The 23,154-nt window shown below is 42.4% G+C and overlaps 2 protein-coding genes across 5 annotated transcripts in view; one reads left to right on the top strand and one right to left on the bottom strand.

Moving 5' to 3' along the window:
* Zcchc9 (zinc finger CCHC-type containing 9) overlaps positions 1–23,154 on the bottom strand; it is a 236,344-nt gene that overhangs the window by 158,815 nt on the left and 54,375 nt on the right. The window lies entirely within an intron of this gene.
* Acot12 (acyl-CoA thioesterase 12) overlaps positions 18,219–23,154 on the top strand; it is a 36,322-nt gene continuing 31,386 nt past the window's right edge. For both annotated transcript variants that reach the window (XM_057789541.1, XM_057789542.1), the window contains exon 1: positions 18,219–18,348. In XM_057789541.1, coding sequence (XP_057645524.1) covers positions 18,219–18,348 — 130 coding nt within the window. The remainder of the gene's footprint in view (positions 18,349–23,154) is intronic.

Genomic DNA, 23,154 nt, shown 5'->3' with positions numbered 1-23,154 from the left:
TTAAATCATGCTCTTGGTGTGAAGATGCTCAGCTTTTCTTTTTGTTTGCAAGAACTTTCAATGTCCACTTGGAGGAAGAAAGTCATCATACTAATATTACTGCTGCAGCAATGAGATTTTTATAATTGATTTTATTGAGCTCTACGTTTTTCTCTGCTCTTCTCCCTGCACCTTCCCTCCCCTTCAACCCTCTCCCACGATCCCCATGCTCCCAATTTACTCAGGAGATCTTGTCTTTTCCTACTTCCCTGGTAGATTGGAAACATGCATGACTCTCTTAGAGTCCTCGCAATGAGATTTTTAATGTCTTTTGAATTCAAATTTAGAAAAAGAAGGAAGACGTTGCAGGAAAGCATTAATGAGAAGGTCTTGATTAAAATTTTCTGAAACCTGAATAAGCCACTGGTGATTAAACACCAGACTTCATGTGACCTGACAATTTGGAGTTAGGAGAAGGGAAGATGGCAGTTGCCAGGTTGCATGAGATATTCTGAAAATGATTATTTGATAGTCATTTACTATAATCTTTGTTAGTTTATGGTTTGCAATGGACATTTCCTCTTATGTAGCTGTAGTTTGTTCTGAATCACAATTAAGGTTCTGCTCTCTCTATATGCACAAGTTCATCACATAGTGTTTATGCTGAATTGGTTGTAAAATTGCGCTATAGCCAAAATAAATACACAAAGAGAGAAAAATGTTTGCATCCAAGAAAATCTTTAAATGTGGTCTTCACTTACAGATATTCTTTAAAAGGTCACGAATTTGTTCTCTGTGGTTCCCTATGAAAAACAGAGATGATAGATGGATAGATAGATAGATAGATAGATAGATAGATAGATAGATAGATAGATGATAGATAGATGATAGATTTAGATGGATTGATTGATTGATTGATAGATTAGATAGATAAATAGATAGATAGATAGATAGATAGATAGATAGATAGATAGATAGATAGATGGATGAATGGATAGATGTACCTGTTTTTTTCCATTCAATTATTTACACTTCCTTCCCTCATCCCAATCCCCTCCTGCTCCCCCACTCATCCTCCTCCCTCCCCCTCCCTGCTTGAGAGAGGGCAGGGAACCCTGCCCTGTGGGAAGTCCAAGGCCCTCCCCTCTACATCCAGGCCTAGGAAGTTGTGCATCCATATAGACTAGGGTCCCAAAAAGCTGGAACATGCCATAAAAACAAGTCCCAGTGCCTTTATCAATGGCTTCTCAGTCATCCCCCATTGTCAGCCACAATCAGAGAGTCTGGTTTGATCACATGGTCGTTCAGTCCCAGTCCAGCTGGATTTGGTGAGCTCCCATTAGAACAGGCACGCTGTCTCAGTGGGTGAACCAACCCCTCACGGTCCAGACTTCCTTGCTCGTCTTCTCACTCCTTCTGCCCTTCAACTGGACCTTGGGAGCTCAGTCCATTACTCTGATGAGGGTCTCTGTCTCTATCTCCATCCGTTGCCGGACGAAGACTCTATGGTGATATTCGAGATAATCATCAGTGTGATAGTGGGGCAAGGCCAGTTCAGGCACCCTCTCCTCTGCTGCCCAAGGACCTAGCTGGGGACATCCCCATGGACACCTGGGATCCCATCTAGAGCCAAGTCTCTTGCCAACCCTAAAATGGCTCCCTTAATGTAGATATCTTCTTCCCTGCTCCTATATCTGCCCTTCCTCCGTCTCCACCCTCCCACTCCCCCAAGCTCTCGCCAGTCTTTCCCTTCTTCCTTCCCTCTCCCCCTCTCCCCTTCCCCCAACCTACCCCTCATCCCTACCCTCACTCCCATGCTCTCAACTTTTGCCCAGCAATCCCTTGTTTGCTTCCAATTTCCAGGAGGATCTATATATGTTTTTCTTTGGATTCACCTTGTTATTTGACTTCTCTAGACTTGTGAACTATAGGCTTAATGTCCTTGGTTTATGGCTAGAGTCCACTAATGAGTGAGTACATACCATATTCATCTTTTGGGGTCTGGCTTACCTCACTCAGGATAGTGTTTTCTATTTCTATCCATTTGCATGCAAAATTCAAGATGTCATTGTTTTTTACTACTGAGTAGTGCTCTAATGAGTATATATTCCACACTTTCTTTATCGATTCTTCCATTGAGGGGCATCTAGGTTGTTTTCAGGTTCTTGCTATTACAAATAATGCTGCTATGAACGTAGTTGAACAAATGCTTTTGTAGTATGATTGGGCCTCTCTTGGGTATTGCTGGATCCTGAGGTAGGTTGATGCCCAATTTTCTGAGAAGATGTACCTGTTTCAGTAAGACTTGTGTCTTACCATTTTTAATATAATTTAGAACAAAGAATATTTCATTTATAAATTTTTAAAAACTATGATAAATTTCTGCAGTTAAAATTACATTAAGAACTCTTAGCATGAAAACTATGTTCCAAGTGAATTTTGAAAATAAATCTATAGTTATATCAATATTATGAAGAACAATAAATAAAAGTACCAGTAAGTATCTAGAACATTCTTGACCTACCCTCAGCATTAAATGACCACATGGGTTCAATTCCTGGTACCTCCCATGTGTGACTTTGAACAAGGCACTTAACTCAGAATTCTGGATTTATTTTTCTCAAATATAAAATCAATAATGTTAATAATTCCCTACATTAACCCTGCAGGCATTGTATAAATTACATGAAATAATCAATCCAAAGCACATATCTAGTACAGTAAATGTTGCTATACATGCTGCAAATAAATAAAACTTAACTATTCTTTTGAACACTTCAAAAAACAGAAAAAACATTTTAAATTTACTCTAAATTGAATAAAATATGTATGGCCTAAATGAAGTCTCAAATTACACACACACACACACACACACACACACATTTTTGTTAAAATCCATGAATACATTTTTCTCTTTTAAGATGAAAAAAATTAGAGTTTTTTTCATCAAAGACCTGGCATTTTCTAGTATTAGATCTTAAACCTATTTTCTAAGAATCATAATATATGCTGACTTAGAGTTTAAGAACACTATCTAGTCAAATTGTTTTTTAAAATTAATTTATTTTTAAAGACAACCTTTTCTCATTTTATACACCTATCCACTCCCATTCCCTCCCCTCCTCCTGCTCCCTCCACCTTTCCCTTACCCCACCCCCAATCACTCCTCAGAGAGGGTAAGACTTCCTATGGGGAGTCAACAAAGTCTGACACATCACTTTGAGGCAGGACCAAGGCTCTGCCCTCTATATCAAATCTGTTTGAACAATTCATTGGAAGTCTCCAAGATTCTTAATTTTTAATACCTTGCTGCTATTTAAGGAAGGAAAGCAGAAAATTAGCCATTCCTGAGACCCTGGTAACTCAGTTCTTCCTGTAGGGAAATTCCAGATTCAGAGGAGATGCTCATAAGCTCCACATCTGTAACCTGGGCATTGACTGCTGGGGTGCTGGATGATAGGGAAGAAAGTGGGCCAAGGTCTTGAGAAAGCTAGAAGTTTTGTTGTTTTGTTGTTGTTGGTTTTGGACTTTTAAATTAAAATATACTTCCCTCAAGCCAGGCATGATACTCTCTCTCTCTCTCTCTCTCTCTCTCTCTCTCTCTCTCTCTCTCTCTCTCTCTCTCTCATTTTCTCTCCTTCCTCCAAAGCCTCCCGTGTTTCCCTTTCCTCTAATTTCTTATTTCTTTTCTTTATTATTACATATATATGCAAAACTATATAGATATAACCTAGTGAATCTGTTTTCTGTTCCTTGTATGCCCACAGTTCAGGACTGAACACTTATAATTGGCTGAGTAGTTAGGAAGTTCTCCCCTGGGGTAGACTACCAGTCTGCTCTATGAATCCCCTGGTTAACTATAGTTCTTTTTCTATGTGTGAAGTCTATGAGATCCATCCCCCTTCCATTTAGCATGTCTATTTGTGTTGTCCTTGTTTGGGTCTTGTTTGGGCAGCCATGTTGTTGAGGTATCATGGGTAAAGCATCTCTGCTATTTTGAGGAGCTACAACCTCACTGCAGATTTCCGGATCCTCTGGTCTCTATAATCATTCTTCTCCTTCTTTGGTAATATTCCCTGAGTCTTGGGTGTGTGGGTTGTGTTATAGATGTATCCATCGGAGCTGGACTCCCCATCATTACCCCTGTTCTCTTTGTTTTGACCAATTGTGGTTTTCTGTAATAGTTTCTGTCTGTTGCAAGACAAGCTTCTTTGCCGAAGGTTTGGAGCTAGACACATTTGTGGGCATAAGGATAAATGTTGAGAATGCAGTCAAGAATTGTCCTAGTTTAGTAGAAAGCCATAGCTGAGCAAAACAACAACAAAAACCAGCTTCTGTTTAACCCTCCAGCGTTGGGAAAGCAGTGATCTAATTTGTCTGATGCATTGTTTTCACCAAAGCTCAGACACCATGGCCCTAGAAAGCTCTCCAATCTCAACTGTAGTCACTCCCAACCCCATCTACAACTGTTTGTTTTGTAATGATTATTACTCTAAAAAACATCTCATTGATTTATCCATGTATGATGCACCTTTAATTCTCCCTCACCTTGTGTGCTTTCTGAGAACATCATTTTTTTAAATTATTTATTTATTTACATTGATGTTTGCCTACATGTGTAAAGGTGTTGGATCCCCTGGAACTGGAATTACAAACAGTTGTGAGCTGCTATGTGGGTGCTGGGAATTGAACCCAGGTCCTCTGGAAAAGCAGCCAGTGCTCTTAACTGCTGAGCCACCTCTCTATCCCCAAAAGGGTTTTTTTTTCTCAGCAATGTGTATCTTTGTTTCAATAAAGCTTTCATTTGCTTATTGTTTTTTTTTTGTTTTTGTTTTTGTTTTTTGCCAAGGAAATGAGCAAAAGCAGGATACAAAGTGAGGCACCCCAGAAGGAAGGACAAACGGATAGAAACTTGGCATTGCTTAGTTCTCCTTTCTCTTGGGGGAAATAACTTTGCCCTTGAATTTCCACACTAAGTCACCAAGGAGGGATTGAAATTAAAAACCTTGGAGAGTAATTAGCAACAAAACGTTCTAATGTCAAGAAGTGAATTTTATGGGACCATATTTGTAATATTAATTGAGCCTCTGTGTAGCCAAATGGTGAAATTATTGCTCTAATATAAATAGGCCCAAAAGAGAAAAACATCATTTTACTCGCTGCTGAGAGCAACCTATCACACATAGTAAAGACTAAGTTACTGATAGCAATGCATTGGTCAGCTGTTATGCAAACAGTAGGCTCTTGTTTGCATCCTTGTGTAGTTGGAAGCTGGATGTGGGTAGAATTCTGTGGTTAGATTTCCATCACTGTTTTCCAAGTACCTGCTCCTGAGTATTAGTGATGAAGTGGCAATACCATAACACAAAGGCCCTATCATGGATCTCTATAATACTACAGGCATACACACCTAAATGCGTTAAACTAGCTGTGACATACTCCAACTCTGGGAATCTGGCACTGGCCTTATGGTGCCACTCTTGACACTGAATATCCACTCTCATGGGGTCACCTTCCTAGGCCCTTAGTCAATGCCCTTAGCTCATCCTGTGTCTCAACTAACAGACAACTGTCTAGTTTTAATAAGATTGTTAGTGTGGTCAGTGTCAGAAAAATTGAAGATGGGGTATGAGAATCAGTCAGAGAGGCTCTCATGAAGATAGAAGAGGTGTGGAGTGTTAGTGCAGGAGTAGGGATATGCTAGAAGAAGCAGGGGTACCACATAGTGGTTTAATGAGTGTACTTACCATTCAAAGTTCTTCTTCTTTCTTCTTCTTCTTCTTCTTCTTCTTCTTCTTCTTCTTCTTCTTCTTCTTCTTCTTCTTCTTCTTCTTCTTCTTCTTCTTCTTCCTCTTCCTCTTCCTCCTCCTCCTCCTCCTCCCTTTCTGGTTCCTCCCTCCCCTCCCTGCCCTTTCATCCCTTCTCCTTTCCTTGCCTCTTTTCTTTCTTCTCTTACTTCAATTCCTGACCAAGAAGACTTTTGAATATTCTGACAGTATTTGCAACAGCATCGTATAACAGACACTCAACTTCCTACACTAGGCAACAATTACTCACTAAGCATCACTAGCCCATCAACTAAATGGACTGTGTAGAGCTAATTAATTCAGTTATATTTTATATTTTTGCCAAATTTCTCCTTTGTTGCCATGAATGTGTATCTTTTTAAGATGAAAGGACAGAATATATTTTATTTAACAATTTGCTCACTTTAGTTATCATTTTAAGCATCTAGCCATATGGTATGTGGGCCCTCATTTGGATTCTCACTGTGGATTCACATTTTCTAAGAACAGGCCTAAAATGAAGAGAATGTGTTCTTCACTGGACCTGTAGGCGGGTTACTTTTACTAACACTCACAAACTTGGCAGCTTGCAGGAACTTATGAATGAAGGTTTTTTAAAAAATGATGTGTCAGAAATACATGGCATGACTGGAAAATCATGGTCTCTCATACATTTTCAGGCAGGTGTCAGCTGGCTGAACCCTTTCTCAAGGCTCAGGTGATCTGGTCCAGTAAGATCAACTCAGATGAAGGCAGTGGACACTGGCTCCCAATCCCTGCTGACCAAAGGCAGCAGAGCATTCCTCTTCAGCAGAGCAATGCTGGGTAATTCAACTTCTTATGGGAAAGAGAGGGCTAACGAGAAGCAGGCCAACATCTCCAGCTTTTTAATCATCAAATCTTGGCTGTAACTTGGTATCCAATTGTAATTGGTATTCAGTGCAGTCAGACTTAAAGCCAGAGCCAGACTGTTGACAGACATTTCTGTCCCACCTGGTCCTGCAGCTGTTCAGTCCAAAGAAACACACAAGGTCTACATTAATTATAAACTGGTTGGCCTATTAGCTCAGGCTTCTTATTAACTCTTACATTTTAAATTAACACATAATTCTTGTCTGAGTTAGCCATGTGACTTGGTACCTTCTATCAGTGAGGCATTCTCATCTTGCTTCCTCGGCATCTGGTGACAACTGCAGACAGAGCCTTTTCTCAACCCAGAATTCTTCTATTCTGGTTGTCTTGCCTATACTTCCTGCCTGGCTACTGGCCAATTAGCATTTTATGAAACCAATTCAAGTGACAAATCTTTACAGGGTACAAGACCATTGTCCCACAGTACTTCCCTTTTTTTCCTTTCAAAACAAGAACTCTGACTCTAATCTCTTTTGTTTAACTTTTTTTCCTGACTATTATCCATAACAAGTTGTAACTAACCCTCTAAACAAAGACAAACATCCTTAATCCATTTTTTGGGAATGTGGGCATAGTTTTCTAGGCTACTTATGTTTATTAGGGGTACTGATAATCTTATGAGGACCTAAAGAAAATTTAGGGTTATGGTCAAGCCCTGACTGGAATATTCTGTGAGGCTTGATCATTTCAGTCAGCAGCCTTGAGGCTGCTCTGAATGTAGAAATCAAAGGAAACTTCAACAGAGGTCCTTTGAAATGTTGGATCATTTGGGCCATCCGCTCCTATTGGAGAATTTTCAGGGGGTCTTCCTTGATAAAACCTGACTTTTTTTTGTTTTGTTTTGTTTTGTTTTTTGAAACAGGGTTTCTCTGTAGCTTTGGTGCCTGTCCTAGAACTAGCTCTTGTAGACCAGGCTGGCCTCGAACTCCCAGAGATCTGTCTGCCTCTGCCTCCCGAGTGCTGGGATTAAAGGCGTGTGCCACCACCGTCCGGCAAACCCGACTTTTCTTAACCCAAAGTAAATCCAGAGCCTCTCATTTCCCGTGGAAACAAAAGCAAAACCTCTTCTCCGAAGTAACATATCTTTTGACTTAAATTTTGAAGTCAAGGCATTTTTAGAATATATATGTTAGATTAATCTTGTGGTATTCATAATCAAATGTCTTTAAACAGTCTTTCTCCGCTATCAAACAAGTCAAAGACAATACAATAACTTACAGTATTCAGATTCTCTGTGTATTCTCCATGTCTACATGGCTTTATTTTAAACTCTATTTCTTTTATTTTTATTTTTAATTTTTGGTTTTTTTGAGACAGGGTTTTTTTCTGTGTATCTTTGGCTGTCCTGGAACTCACTCTGTAGACCAGGCTATCCTTGAACTCCCAGAGATCTGCCTGCCTCTGCCTGCCAAGTGCTGAGATTAAAGGTGTGTGCCACCATACCCAACTACTCTCCCTCCCTCCCCCCTTTCTCTCTGAGAACTTTATCTTTTCCCCTTTTCTCCCAAGCCTGCATATATTTTTAAACACACTGTAAACTGTTTAGTTGTTTTTTACATCTGAATCTATCTTTATTATATGTTTTTCTTTTTCTGACAATGTGAGTATTTAATTTGCTAAGCAGTATAACTACGATTAAAGCTGTGGCTTTGACAACTGGATCCACTTTATTCCTTAGCTTTCTGAGAGTCGAGCCTCATGGCAGAGATACTGGTCAGAGCCATATTTATTGTTACAACCCTATGGAGTTTCAAGGTTCCTGCCACCACCAAGAATCATGCTATTCATAAACACCTTTTAAGTGTTTGCTGTCGGGGCCTCTTAAAAAAGCTTCAAGGCTTTTATAACTAAAGCTGAGTCAGGAAGCCTCTCTTAAATGAGATGCACTTGCCTCTAGCAAACAGAGTCCATGAGAGAAAATGTTGCTACCAAGAAGACATGCTTAACTCTGTTCTTTTGTGTCTAGAATTACTTCCCAAGCTCTCTCAGGTTTTATGTGGATGTATTGTCCATGTTGACACCATTTGTAGGTGAAATCAAGCCAAGAAATTGGGGGTGGGTAACCTTCTGGGCCTCAGACCTTTTGGGTCTTTTAGGCCAGTCCACCCAGTAGTATTGAGTTGGGATTCATATTGGGTGCCAGATGAAGATAGACATGAAAAAGAAATCCCACATTAGCTCAGAATTGAGTATAATGAAGGGTTATTTATTTATAGGTAGATTCACAGATCACAGTCCTCTGCATAAATGGGGAACAGGAAACAAATCCAACAGCCAGAAGAGAGAGCACATGCAAGCTTTATGGATGCATTTATAGTATATGAGATCATGCCCAAGTGGGCTGGTATCTTAAAGGCTTTTGGCTGAGAGAGTTCCCACAACACCAGACCAGCCTTTACTGACAGTGTGTTTCATGCCATCATAATCCTAATCAGTCTGTATACCTGCAGCATCCCCATTAGAGGCTTTCTCAGGGTAGCACATGCAAAGTAGGATGCAAAATTAACATGGGAGAAAAATCTTATCATCTGATGGGAAGATTACCATCTAGAATATAAAAAGAACTCAGAAATATAAGCACTCCAAACCCAAATAATTCCAATCAACCAACAGGCTAATGAATTGAATAGATAGCCCTCAAATGAAGACTTATGAATGACCAATACATGTTCAACAGAAATGCCAGAAAGGCAAATTATTCAAGTGTCCTCATATAATTCCTGTGTCTATAATCCTGGATCTAATATAGATACTAGGAATGTTTTAATTCCAGGAAGACAGAAATGAAAAGCATTTGTTGAGAATCTGGTCCAGATACCCAGCTTGAGGCATGACCAGTAAGACAAAAAGAGGGAAATGACCTGTGATGTGAACCTGAGAAAGCTACTGTCAGGAGGGTTGACTCTGGGTGTGGTCCAGGTACACTCTCTGGTAGAATTCAAGCTGCTAGGTGTTTTGTTTGTATGTAGGTTTGTTTGTTTTACATTTTATACACCATTTTATTTGCTATAGAAAATAATGGGTTTCATTATGACATTGTCATTGCATTATTATGTTTCCATTCTCATCCCTTCATTCTTCCTGTGTCTACTGGCCCCATCCTTCCAAATAGTCACCCATCTGCTTTCTTTGTATGTGTGTATGAGAGAGCATGTGATATTTTTGTCTTTCTTTTTCTCTATTATCTTCTGTTTTCCCCATACATTTCTGCTTCTACTTTCATATTACAATCATACATAGAGAAAGAGGGGGATGAGGGACGGGGAGAGTCTAGATTCTATATATGGAGCAAAAAAATAATATATGTCTGAGTATAGCTTGTTTCACTTAACATAATCTCCAATTTCATGCATTTTTTTCTGCATGAAATGTAGTTCTTTATAGATAAAACTCTATTGTGGGTATACCACAAAATTTTTGTCCATTAAATGTTGATGAACTAAGCTAATTCTATATCTTGGCTATTGTGAAGTACTAATATGCAACAAATATGAGTGCCTGAACATCACTGTTGTATGCTGACTTATAGTTGAGTCATGCAGTGGTTCTACTTTTTAGTTTTTGAGGCACCTCATACTGGTTTAATAGTAATTGTACCAGTTTATATTCCACAAGTAGAATTAAAAGAATCTTCATCACATCCTCACTGCAATTTTATTTTTAAATTTTTCTTTATATGGCCATCCTAAATGGTATGAACCTCAATGTAGTTTCATTGTTCATTTCACTAATGACTAAGAATAATTAATGTTTTTATATATGTATTGGTCATTCATAAGTCTTCACTTGAGGGCTGTCTATTCAATTCATTAGCCTGTTGGTTGATTGGATTATTTGGGTTTGGAGTGCTTATATTTCTGAGTTCTTTTTATATTCTAGATGGTAATCTTCCCAACAGATGATAAGATTTTTCTCCCATGTTAATTTTGCATCCTACTTTGCGGAAAGTTTTTATCAGATTGAAGATTTTTCTGGTTGAGTTGAGTTGCTGGTGTCTTATCATCTACAAATAGAGATAATTTGGAATTTTCCTTTCTAGCTTTTGTCCTTTCTTTCTCTCCCTCATTACTCTAGCTAAGATGTTAAGCACTTTACTAAATAGTAGTGGAGAAAGTGAAAACTCTTCTGTTAGTCCTTATTTTAAAGAAAATGCTTCCAATTTCCTCCCACTAGTATAATGTTGACTGTCATATACAACCTTTATTATGTTGGTGGTTATTTATTTTCAGGGCTTGTAATACAGAGTTGCATGCTTGGGGGGCTTCTATTGAGAGATCTGTTATCACACAGTGCTTGTCAGTGTGGACTGCAGTCCTAGGCACATTATCTGTGATGCGTCATGAAGAAGTCTTTTTTGGTTATGAATTTTGGGGATTTTTCTCCTATAATTCTATTGAATTTATTTTCTATGCCTTTAGATTTGGTCTCAACTCCATTTGATACTCATAGGTTTTTTTCGGTTTGTTTTCTTGATTATAGTCCAGAGTTTTTGACAGGTGTTGTCCTGCTGACTTCTTAGTTCTTTAATGACATTTAAATGTAGTAGTCCCTTCACTTTTATTTCCATTCCTTGCAGTTTTTCTCCTATTTTATAATCTACTGGTGATGTTTTCTACTGTGATTTTATTTTATTCATTGGGTTTTCACTTCTAAAACTTATTTGGGTTTTTTTTTTCAGACTCTGTTTCCTTGTTTAATTTCCACTCATGCTGCTGCCTCTTTTCCTCCAGGTCCTGGTTTAGCTCATTCTTCAGCTGCCTGGAAATAAACTGTTTCCTACCCAAGTTGCTTTTGGTGTTTTATTACAACAATGGAAACCCTAAGACAGGAGTTGGTACCAGTTGCCAATACCAGGGGTACCACTGTGATAGGTGAAAATTTTAGGGGTACCTCCATGACAGGTACCAATGCCAGGGGTACTGCTGTGACAGATGCCAATGACGGGGGTACTGCCGTGACAGGTGCCAATGCTGGGGGTACTGCCGTGACAGGTGCTAATACCACAGGTACTGCTGTGACAGGTGCCAATACCACAGGTACTGCTGTGACAGGTGCCAATGCCGGGGGTACGACTATGACAGGTGCCAATTTGGGAAGAGAGAACCTCAATTGAGAAAATGCCCACAACATGGCCTGAGGGCATTCTTCTGGGACATTTTCTTAATTAGTGATTGATATGGGATGGCCCAGTCCTTTGTGGATGATTTCAGTCCTGGGTTTTATAAGAAAGCAGGATAAGCCAGCCTTGAAAACCAACTTAGTAAGCAGCACTCTTCCATGGCCTCTGCATCAGTTTCTACCCCTAGGTTCCTGTCTTGAGTTCCTGCTCAGACTTCCCGGGATGCTGGACTCTAACCTGCAAGGTGACATAGACCCTTTCCTCCACAGGTTGCTTTTGGACATGGTATTCATCACAGCAATAGAAACCTAACTAAGACAGTGCCCTTGCTAAAGACAGAGAACCTCAATGGAACTAGAGGAGGCGCGAGGTGCTCAAATCGAGTTAGCTCACAAAATACCTGTTTTGGGAACTTTAGAAGTTTCAAAATCAGAAACTGAAGGGGGGTGTTGTAACTGTTCTTTACTGAGGCTGACCGAAGAGACATGACAGCAGAGTGTAACCCGGGATTTACTGAGTTTGTTGAGACACGAGTGGGCTTGGAAGATGAGATGTTAATAAGGAATGAATGTTATTTCCCCCATTTCAATAGTGTTTTATAGTTAATTAACTTGTCCTATTTAGAGAAATTTCACACCAACATTTTTGGGGTAATGAGTCATCAGATGATCAATGTACTTTTTTGTTTTTTGTTTGTTTGTTTTATTTTGATTTTTTGCAAGATTGGGTTTCTCTGTGTGGTCCTGGAACTTGTTCTGTAGACCAGGCTGCCCTCGACCTCAGAGATCCACCTGCCTCTGCCTTCCAAGTGCTGGGATTAAAGGCGTGTGTTACCACCACTTTGAATTTTTAAATGGTTCAGAAAAAGTAAGCTTTTTGCATAGTATCTCCAAGGTTTCTGTTGTGACTGTAAGCACACAACACACACCTACATACACACACACATGCAGTTGAAGGAGACTGATTTTGTCTGACAGATTCCAAAGTCCACTTCCAAGCGTGCGTGTTATCCCGCCTTGCCTTAGCTAGAGTAACTCACAGTTGGAGCACATCCACAGGTGCTATCTTTTAACTACAAATTCTGTTAAGAATCACGCAGCAGCAATTGCCATCATGCCCTAGACGAAGCAAGCCTTCGACAGTGTGTACTGAGATGAACAGCAGAGGGAAGAACACAGTCGTGAACAGAAGAGCAGAGGAGCCTGTGGAGTCAGGCAGACAGGACACCCCTTCCATCCCTCCCAGGGCCTGTGGAGCCATGTAGACAGGACGCCCCTTCCCTGCCTCCCAGGGCCTGTGGAGTCAGGTAGACAGGACGCCCCCCCCCAACTGAATCCATGTGCTACAGACCTTGCTCGTGGATATCACAGCCCAACTGAGGTGAGAGCCAGGTCTGTTACTACCAATTCCTAGTCATGGGATCTTGGGAAACTTATCACAGTTTCCTTAACTGTAAAATGTGAATTTTAAAATAGTTCATACCTTTTATAGGGATGTGTGACACATTTTGTGTAAATTATTAGACTCAACTCTCTAAGGAGACACCACCTGCAGGATAGTTTTGAGACTTGAAGGACACTTAATAAATAAATGATAAATCATATTGGTACTGATTATTATACTTGATAACGATGATTCTGTGGTCTGAGTGCACTTCATGGAGTAGGAAAAGTATCCATTTTATAGAAACCGAAGTCTAATGTGGCGAAACAAACAGAGTGATGTATTCAAAGGAACAGTCTGACTCAGACAGAAGCACAAGATCTAGGTCTACCTCCCACATCGCCAAGGCCTCCCCACATCATATAAATGGCCGTGGTTAAACAGAAAAGACTTTGGGGAAGGCTGCCAGTGAAGCTCTGTCCTATCGATGAAATGCCTCTTACAACAGAGGCACCAAACAATGCGCACAGAAGTCATGAAGGATTATAAGCTACAGGTGGTTGTTTCCACCCCTAGAAATCCTGACCTGTCTGGTCACCAGAGGACAGAAGAATCAGGAGAACCTGTTTGCAATGCAAGGAAACAGTAGTCAGGAGACGGAGTCCTGTGCTGAAAGTAGAGAGTCAGGAAGGGACAGCTGCAAAATGGGCTTTAGCAGAGCTGGCGCGGTGCTGCCCAACGGGAGAAAAACACCAGCCCAGCCCTGAGCTCCGCTCCGCCTGTGGCAGGTCGCCTTCTGAGATGAGCACACCTACACCGATCTTCTAAAACCAGAAATGATCACATGACCTAGATCACTTGAGTAGCTAGTAACTATTTAAAAAGCAAATCCATAATTTAAAAATCGTCCCAAAGGAAACCCCTGTGGTTCCAAGATCTTCACCGGAGCATCCTAGGCTTTTAAAGATCAACGGAGCTACACAATACTTCCAGTTGCAGAATCCACGGGGGAAATACTTCCAAGACCCCAAACCAAACCAAGCAAAGGGGGTTCTGGGGAAAGAATAGAAGAAATAAAAATGGCTATGGTGATGTATGCCTGTAAATACAGCACTTGTGCTGCTGAGGCAGGAGCATTGCTACAAGTTTGAAGCCAGCCTCTAGCACAGAGAGACTATCAGGCATGATCTCACAAAACAAAATAAAACCAACAACAGGAGGAGTTAATAAACCAATCTTGGTATGAAATACGCGGACCAGCCCAACCCTCAGTTTGGGGTTTGCCTCCTGCGGTGAAGGGGGTCCTGGCTGCAATTCCTGCCAGGGCACAGTGCATGCATCAGTTGCTCCCATTCTCTTCCTGTCCACATGGCCTCAGCACTCACCGTTGGCAGCCCCGCCCATGCCAGCTATTGATATCCTCTTGTCCTGTTTAAGAAGGGAGCATGCGGGTGGATGAGGAGACCTTAATGTCTGTGCACCTGGGAGGGACAACTGGGCCTTTGTAGCGGTTTGAACATGAAATGTCCCCCATAGGCTCAGGTATAGGAACCCTTGGTGCCCATTTGGTGGCACTGCTTGGAGCCTTGCTGGAGAAAGGATGTCACTGCAGGCAGGCCTTGCTCTACTTCCAGTTTGATCTCCTCTGCCATCTGCATGCAGATGAGGGTGTGCCCTTTGGGCTCTCTGCTTCTGCTGCCATGCCTGCTGCCCGCTCCCCACCATCATAAACCCTGGAACTGTAAGCCTAGATACACCTACTTCCCTAAGTTGCTTTGGTCATGGTGCTTTCCCACAGCAACAACAAAGTGACTAGGACATCTGTGAGCAAACGCGAGGGTACCTGTGAAATTCCTGGGGCTCTTACCGTCCTCATTCTGACTGGGGGTGTCTAGGGTCGGGGCTCAGGTCTACATTCCTGATAAATGCACTGCTGGTCTGGAAACTCCAGTTGGCTGCTCCCCATCCCCAGGCTCCTTCATTTTCACTACAGTAAACCGCTTGCTGTCTGAGGGCCTGCTTCTGGGAGAGTCCTTTTCTGTCTCTTCCCGAATCCCATTCTTTGCACTAGGAACTGGGGAAAGTGCCCCCTTATCTCGAAAGTGAGGGGTTTAGATGCTTGCCACTCACACATTCTGAAGAGGGTCTCCTTTCTAGAGATTATGTGATTTCAAGCTCTGCTCTCTGCTCGGTGAGTTTTCCTTTTCTGCGCATGATCTTTAAAAGTGGCCTGGCTCTGCATCCTGTTCATCCCCAGAAGATATCTCTGGATATAAAAGGACAAATGTGGAGGCTTTCTTCAAACAATGGAGTTTTTATACCAGGGAATTCGAGATAGAAATTGTTCTCGAATGCAGATGACATTTCACCGTAAACGGGAGAAGAGGACCATCCGGGGAACAGAAAAGGACAGAAATTCCGGCTATTGGGATGAAAATTCACGTGACTCCAACAAAAGAGATGGAACTGTAATCAAGCCACCCAAACAGAGGTGGCAAAACAAGGAAACACAAGAGTGAGTTAGTATGTTCTGCCTATTCTTTGGTGAGGTGTCCTCAGATAGACATATACAAGCAAATGTCTCATTTCAAATCACGTCTTTGGAAGATGTCTTCTTATACCCAAGCTTAAACATTTATGAGATGCCTAAAAGTGATAACAACTCAAATATGTGAAGGCACATAATTCAATATTACCATTTTAGTTCTCAGTTTTTACTCAAAGTAATACACCTTGGACCACAGATACGTCACTTCTAATACTTTAATAAATTCCCCCAAGCATTTATGAATAAAACCCCACTCTGTTATTGCTGTGTAACAAATGAGCCCCCACGCCACACTGGCATTCAACTCTGAGCAGTAATGCCTCATTCATAAGTCTTCATGAATGTTGAAGGCTCTGTGAAGCTGTGGGTTTGGGGTACCACCAGTAACATAACGAAAACATGTGAATCCAGTCAAGTGGTGATAGTGGGCGTAGAGTCTCCTTATGACAGAAGTCAGATGTTCCTGGAGTCCAAGGTGAAACCTGGCACACTTTCCATCCCAAAACAAGTCACACGACCAAATCCAACATCAACGAAAACCTCCCATAGAGTTACCAGTAGATGGAGTGAGTGCAAGCTGAACAGTCCTCTAATTCACTAATTCCTAAATAGTGAAGGTTCTCACGACAGAAGATAGATACAAAGGTGTTAAGAACACCCCAGACATTACCACACGTGATATGGACATAGTCACATTGCCATTGAATAACAACTGTATGACTATGAAAAGGGATCATCTTGGATACAGCAGCTTCCATTGATTTTAAAGTCACTTTAGGAGCCTGGAAATGTGACTCACTAGGTATGGTGGGGGGGGGGCTAGACTCACTCCCCCAAGACGTGCCTGTCTTCTCATATGCAGCAATGAAGCAGGAAAGTTCAAATCCAGCCTGCGCTACACAAGATCCCCCCTTGGAAATGTCCTGCTGAATTGCCTCATGCCTCTTACAAAATCAAACCTCCTCCTTGCCTAACTGAAGGCATTCCACTTTTATTTGCGCTCATGTAGTCTGCAACTGGCCAGATATGAAGGCTCCTGAATTCCGTCAAGTCAGTACTCCTTCCCGCCTTCCTTGCTAAGTATGTGTGTGTTTAGAGGGGAGGCAAAGGACCCAGGCTCAGGGCTGGAAAGATGGGTCACTGGTTAACAGCTGGTATCGCTCTCCAGAGAGTGGGTTCTCAGGCTCACCACTGCCTGTGATTCCAGTTCCAAGAAGATCCCAGTTCTCCAGTCTAGGGATTCTGAGGACCAGCACTTAGGTGCACATGCCACACCCAGGCACATACATGCATGTCATTTTTAATCATCATCATCATCATCATCATCATCATCATCATCATCTATCCAGGACAGGCTCCATAGCTACAGAGAAACCCTGTCTCGAAATACCAATAGTAATAACAATTATTATTATAATGATAATATTAGTAATAATAGTAAAAACCAGGCTCTCCTTCTTGATGCTTGGAGGCTGCACTTGGTGGCCAGAGGCCAGTGTCATTCCCTGAAGTCAGTGAGGTCCCTAGAAAGATAGGAGGTCCTGACTTCCAAAGAGCTGGTCTTCATGTCTTAGCTCACTTTTCCAGGTCTCTATGACTTCATCCATAAGTGTGCACCGACCGCACACACACAAGGAAACCACCCATGCATCTAGGAGCCCCTGAAGGCTTTTGATGCCCCTGTTTCCCTGACAAGAACCGCTTTGTAAAGCCGGTGCCGGAGCTCTACAAAGAAAGAGTAGAGGCTCTGGCCTCTGGGTGTGGCCCTTCAGTTCATGGGCAGTGTCCTAGATTTGGCTCCCATGAAGAGGGCTGAAGAAGGCGTCTTTGGGGACTTGTGGGGATCATTGGTAACAATGTAACAATGTGACAATTTCCAATCTTATGCTTTCTAGATAAAACTAAAAAGTGTTGTCTTCTCTAGTTGGGTGGCTCGGATGTCCCTACACACACCAGCTTCCCAAGACCTTTTGTTTTTCGTTTGTTTATCAGCAGAATCAATTTCCTAACAAAATGATTTTTGGAGCCATTACAGTGTCCTAAGAATTAGAAGGTAGAGTTTGAACAAAGGCCTGGAGTGTTGCAATGTCGAGCAGGAAAAAAAAAAAAATACAAAGGGCCACCTACTAAACCGACCAAGCAACAAAGCCCCAGAGCCTAGCAAAGCCAAGAGCATGAAATCCCTTCTCACGCGCCCTCCTCTCCCTAGGTCTTCAGCAGATGACCGCTGTCCTGCAATCTAGAGTCGCCCCAGTTTTAGAGCTGGGGCAGCGCTCGGGTTCTGACCGGGGAGAGGCCGGAGTCCTCTCTCGCCCTCCTCGCTGCAGTGCTGCAGTGCTGCAGTACCGGGGTGACTTGTGGGACCCTGACCTCTCACCTCCTAAGCACCTGGCGGCGCAAGCAGGCGGTGCCCTTTGGAGTGGGGGCGGGCCCCTGGGGAGCGGGATGTCCAGGCGCTGGCGACTGGCGCTCAGCTCTCTCAGCCGGGACCATGGAAGCGACGGTGGCACGGGGCGAGGTGCTCATGAGCCAGGCCATCCAGCCGGCACACGCGGACTCCCGCGGGGAGCTGAGCGCAGGACAGCTACTCAAGTGGATGGACACCACCGCCTGCCTGGCAGGTAAGCGCGGGGCCCACGCGAGGGCACCGTCGGGCGGGGCGGGCTGCTGCTGCTGGCCAGGGTGGCCAGGGCGTCTGGGGATCAGCTGGGGGTGCGCTAGGGTGGCGTGGAAGCCTGAGATAGCTTGGGAGAAGGAAGCCAAGGGAAAGGGCAATGTTCCCAAGGGCCGAGAGCAGGAGAGCTGTGAAGACAGAAGTGATGACTGAGACAGCTATTGACAGCGCCCTAGACCATTGGTCCTTGAATGTTCACTCCACAGGACTCCCTTCAACACACAAAAGAGTGAAGACCCGCTAAAAGACTTTGTTATATAGATTTCTTGTATCTATACTTAACCATATTTAAAATTCTAAAGATTGAGTTCACTGACTAAGTGGAACGGAGGCTAGAAAAAAAGGGTTCACACTCAAGCTTGAAGTCCTGGTTTTGCGCGTACATGCGCACGCATGCACATGTACACACATTAACATATTTTCTTTACAAGCATCGAGATTATTTACTGCAACAGCAAAAGCGTTCTTAGAGGACTGCTCACAGTTCCTGCTTTCTCAAGTGATCTAAATGTTTCCTTGGAGAAAGATTGTTCCTTTGCCAGATTACCTTCTGTTTGGTTTACGGCAGTCAGCTGTTAGGCAGTCAGGGAAGACTTGAGGATATGCTTGAGAGAGGATAAGAGTGAAAACAGCAAGGAGAAGGCCTGGAGGTGTAGTCCAGTTGTGAAGCCCTTGCATTCCCCCCCCCCCCCAATCACTAGGGGTGAGGGTGATAACAAAAACATCTAATATGGACCTAATGATGGCTTCATGCGATCCCCAATGTTTGCATATTGGAAGTGATAATTGAGTAAGCAAGTAATTGAGTAAGGTTAACAAGAAGACAAAGGCACATCCTGATGCCAAAGGACCGTGTCTTGGAGCATAGAAGCACGTCAGGTTACTGCAAGAGCCATCTGCAAATCAGGAAGAAAGCTCTGGCCAGTCCAAAGGAGCTAAATGTCTATTGTCCAGTCCACCCAGTCCATAGTGCTGTGTAATGGTCTCACCACGAAAGGCAGCCTCTCAGCATTGCTAGACTCAGGCTCTGACTTTGACAGGCTTACACGGAGGGATGTAACAGTGGGTTATAGAAGAAATAGTTTTCTCACTGAGAGCCTGGGTTAAGCAGTACTTTTGAAACGTGGGTCTCCTAAACCCATGCTGACTTCTTTTGTCTTTGACCAGTGAGGGGTATAGTCTTGGATACAAATAAACTTTACCATGCCTCCCTTCTGGAGACATTCCTTTGGTGTCCTAGTACAATCTTGCTTCCTTGGGACGTTATCTATACACAGTGAACTTTGAGTACATGAATCATATCATTGATTCCCAACTCTCCTCCCCCAGCTTAGGGCCACTCAGTATTTCCCATCATCCTTGAAGTAAAACCCAAACTCCCCTCATTCTTTACAGATACTTTGTTGCTGAAAACTCATTCTTGGAGGGGCCAGACAGACAGACATGAGTTGATTCTGAGCCTGGCTCAGAACTCCAGACTGATCATCTATAGGACATTCCCTGTTAAGAACAGTGTGACCCTGCGTTTTCCATACAAACAATGTACCATGGTCACCGTCAAAGCTTTTCTCCCCAGGGAACTTCACACCTGTTCTTTGTCTGACTATTTCCATGCCTTGTTCCTCAGCTTCAGCATCTTTCCCCATTTCCTTACAGTCCCTAGTCTCTTAAGTCCAGCTGCTATGCTGAACCTCAGTTACCACGGCCTAGTCCCAGCTCTGGGGAAAATGTGTGTTCAGGTGGCAAAGTAGCCCCCGAGGGAGCTTTGCGAGACTTGTGTTCTAGCTGGGTCCCTTATACTGCACGCAAGTAAAGCTCACAATATTACGGACCCACTTTATTGATAGATTAAGCCAGTGCTGGGTAGATTAACCCCTGCATGTTAGCCACCTGTAAAATTCAGCTGCATTTGCAATGACATCCTGCTTTCGATTTGCTGATTTGTTTGTTTCTGTCTTAACAAACAGTTTCTAACATGATTTGAATTGGATCACAGCAGTGTAACAAGGAATCAGAAATACGAAGTTTACCCACATGTAAATAAAAGAAACAAGTATTGAAATAACTGGCATTGTTGGTAATAAGGATACCTATTTCTAAGGCAACTGAATGAAAATGACATAAAAGTTTCTAGTTTGACCTTTTTGGAAACAAGGATCCTAGGAAGACTGTAGATGTATGCTTTAGTAACTATATTGCTGCTGGTAACATCATGACTGGTAATGTAAATATTGCAAATGCTAAAGCATCGTTGTGATAAAGTTATACAGATGATGACCATGTTGAGCACTCTATGGAAATAAAAGACACCACATAAGTGAGAGACATTATTCAGGTAATGTGGATGAATCTGAAGAGCAATGCAAAAGCCGTTTTTTCCTGGCATTGCTTTAACCAGAGTTCTGTTGACCAGTAAATGTTTCCTAAGAAAAATAATGAGCATAGTCATGTCCCCAAGACACTGCTGTAACCCTCGAGTTTAGATTCCAAAACAGCTTCTCAATATTTAAATAAAAAAATCGCACGACTCCAATTGCATCAGCATCAGGCCCCATAGCTATCGGGGCCCCTCCTCTTTCACTCCTTCAACCCAGAAGCTTGAAGCGATCACTGAGGCACCCTCCACCCTCACGTCTGTTCCTTGTTTTTAACGCTCTCGAGACAACAGTTCCCCTCCATGTCAACAGTGAATCTTTCTGAATGTTCACTTTAAAGGAGCATCACCTCACTCACTCCACTGTGTCGTTAAACCTAGGCCTCAGCCTTGACATGCTGCCCACATCGGTTCCTTCTCCACACATTCACTATATGACGCTTTTCTTTCTGGATTTGCTAACGCTTCCTTCTGGAGGAATCTTTTAAGCCCAGCCCCTGTGCTGAGCCTCCATATTGTTGCCTAGACCCAGCCCCAGCCCCAGCGCCAGCACCCTGCCCCGTGGGCTTCAGAGAGGCTCTCAAACTGTTCTCTAGTCTCATCTTTACTCTGGTCTTATCTTCGTAATCCTTCCAAAGTGCAATCAGAATTTGCTTATCTCATCATGTCAGATATTTTTTTCATCTTTACCTTTTGTTTCTTTACTAAAAGGCTAAATTAGTTTTTCCACTAGCCTGGTCAAGAACTTCCTATCAGAAAACCTTCCCCCATAGGTAACAACTATTAACTCTGAACAAAACAGCAAATAAAGGTAAATTATGGTGAGCGAGACGTGAACGAAAAGTGTTTGGGACACATGAAAGATACACTGGGAGAGAAGAATGCCCGGGGCCTAGGTTTCCTTTTTCCTTAATTCTTTTTTATTTAGTTTTATGGGGCATGTGGGGAGGAGGGGATGTTTAATGATATTATGGAGGAGAGAGCATTCTGCCAGGTAAATGTTTCATTAGAGATCTATACGTTTGTCAGTTTGAACATTCAAAGGACAATAGTTGAGGAAAATGCATTCACTAGACTATGAAGAGAGATGTTTTCAGAAAAAAAGAAAGCCAGGGAGGCAAAGCACTCTGCTTGTAATCCTTGGCCAGGTATCTGGCACACTTTGAATCTGTGTATATAGGACAGACTCCCAACCTCCTAGTAAAGACCGAAAAAAGTGAAGGAGCTGTGGCCATCTCTAAAATGACGGGTTTATAGTTTGGACTTAGTAACTGTAACTACTTGCTTTTTCAAAAAAACCAACAAAAGAAAAACTAATCCTTTTCAAAGAGCTCATCAGAACCCGCTATTTCAACAACAAACCAACGAGGGCTTGGAGATAATAGAGAACACGGACACAGAAATAAGCAGCAAACACAATTCACTCTCCAAAGATTATCAATAGACCAATCTACAGATGGCACTGATGCTGGAATTAAAATTCAGGGACTTGAATGTAGCTATCATAATCATATCAAGGCAATTGATAACATTATTGTAAAGAACAAAATTAAGGCAATAAACCTCAAAAAGAGAAATAAGAAAGTGTCTTATGGGAAACAACATGGAAACTCAACAGCTGAAAACTAACATAAAATCTAAAATATACTAATTAACCTTCACTACAGATTGAAGATGGTTGGGGAAAAAGTTAGCAAATGTGAAAATACATCAATATAAATTATCTGATCTTGCAAACATCAAAAAAAATGGGGTTATGGACCAGTGATATAGCACACTTGCCTGACATGCACGAGGTCAGAATTAAATCCCCAGCACCATACACGCATGTACAAAGTTTCATACAGTCATGAAAAAAGAAAACAAAGCTTTTAGGTCTACATAAAGCCCCCAAAGAAGAAAGTAGAACGAAAAAGCAACCGGAAAGGTTGTGCTCAGGGTAGGAGAGCAATGACTAAAATTACGACCGACCTCATTAGCAACAGCAGATACCTCATTGGCCCAAGTGCATTAGAGTTTGCAGCCAAATGGTCACAGCAGAGATCAGAAGACAATGGACAATATCTAATAATAACAGTTCTAAAATGATGACAAGCAAGAGCCTCCAGGCCTCTTCAGGATCTGCTCTCGGCCTTCCCTCTAGCTCCATCTCAGCCCTCCTCCTCGTGTCTCCATTCTAGCCACAGGTTTGCTGGGATCACTGTTGTGTCTGCTCAGCAGCCTTCCTTTCCACTCTCCTCTCCCATCTGCCCCACTGCAGCTCAGATGTGGGCTCAAGAGCCCTCTATGTGGACACCTTGGCTTATTCTGTCATCACTCTGCTAATCTGTTTCCAACTTTCCCTAGGTAATCAGTAGTATCACTAAGTTTTTCTGCTGT

This window comes from Chionomys nivalis, chromosome 15, assembly GCF_950005125.1.
Source record: "Chionomys nivalis chromosome 15, mChiNiv1.1, whole genome shotgun sequence".
Taxonomy (NCBI): domain Eukaryota; kingdom Metazoa; phylum Chordata; class Mammalia; order Rodentia; family Cricetidae; genus Chionomys; species Chionomys nivalis.
The sequence above is the reverse complement of the archived record's forward strand: the minus strand, read 5'-3'. Positions and strand labels throughout refer to the sequence as shown.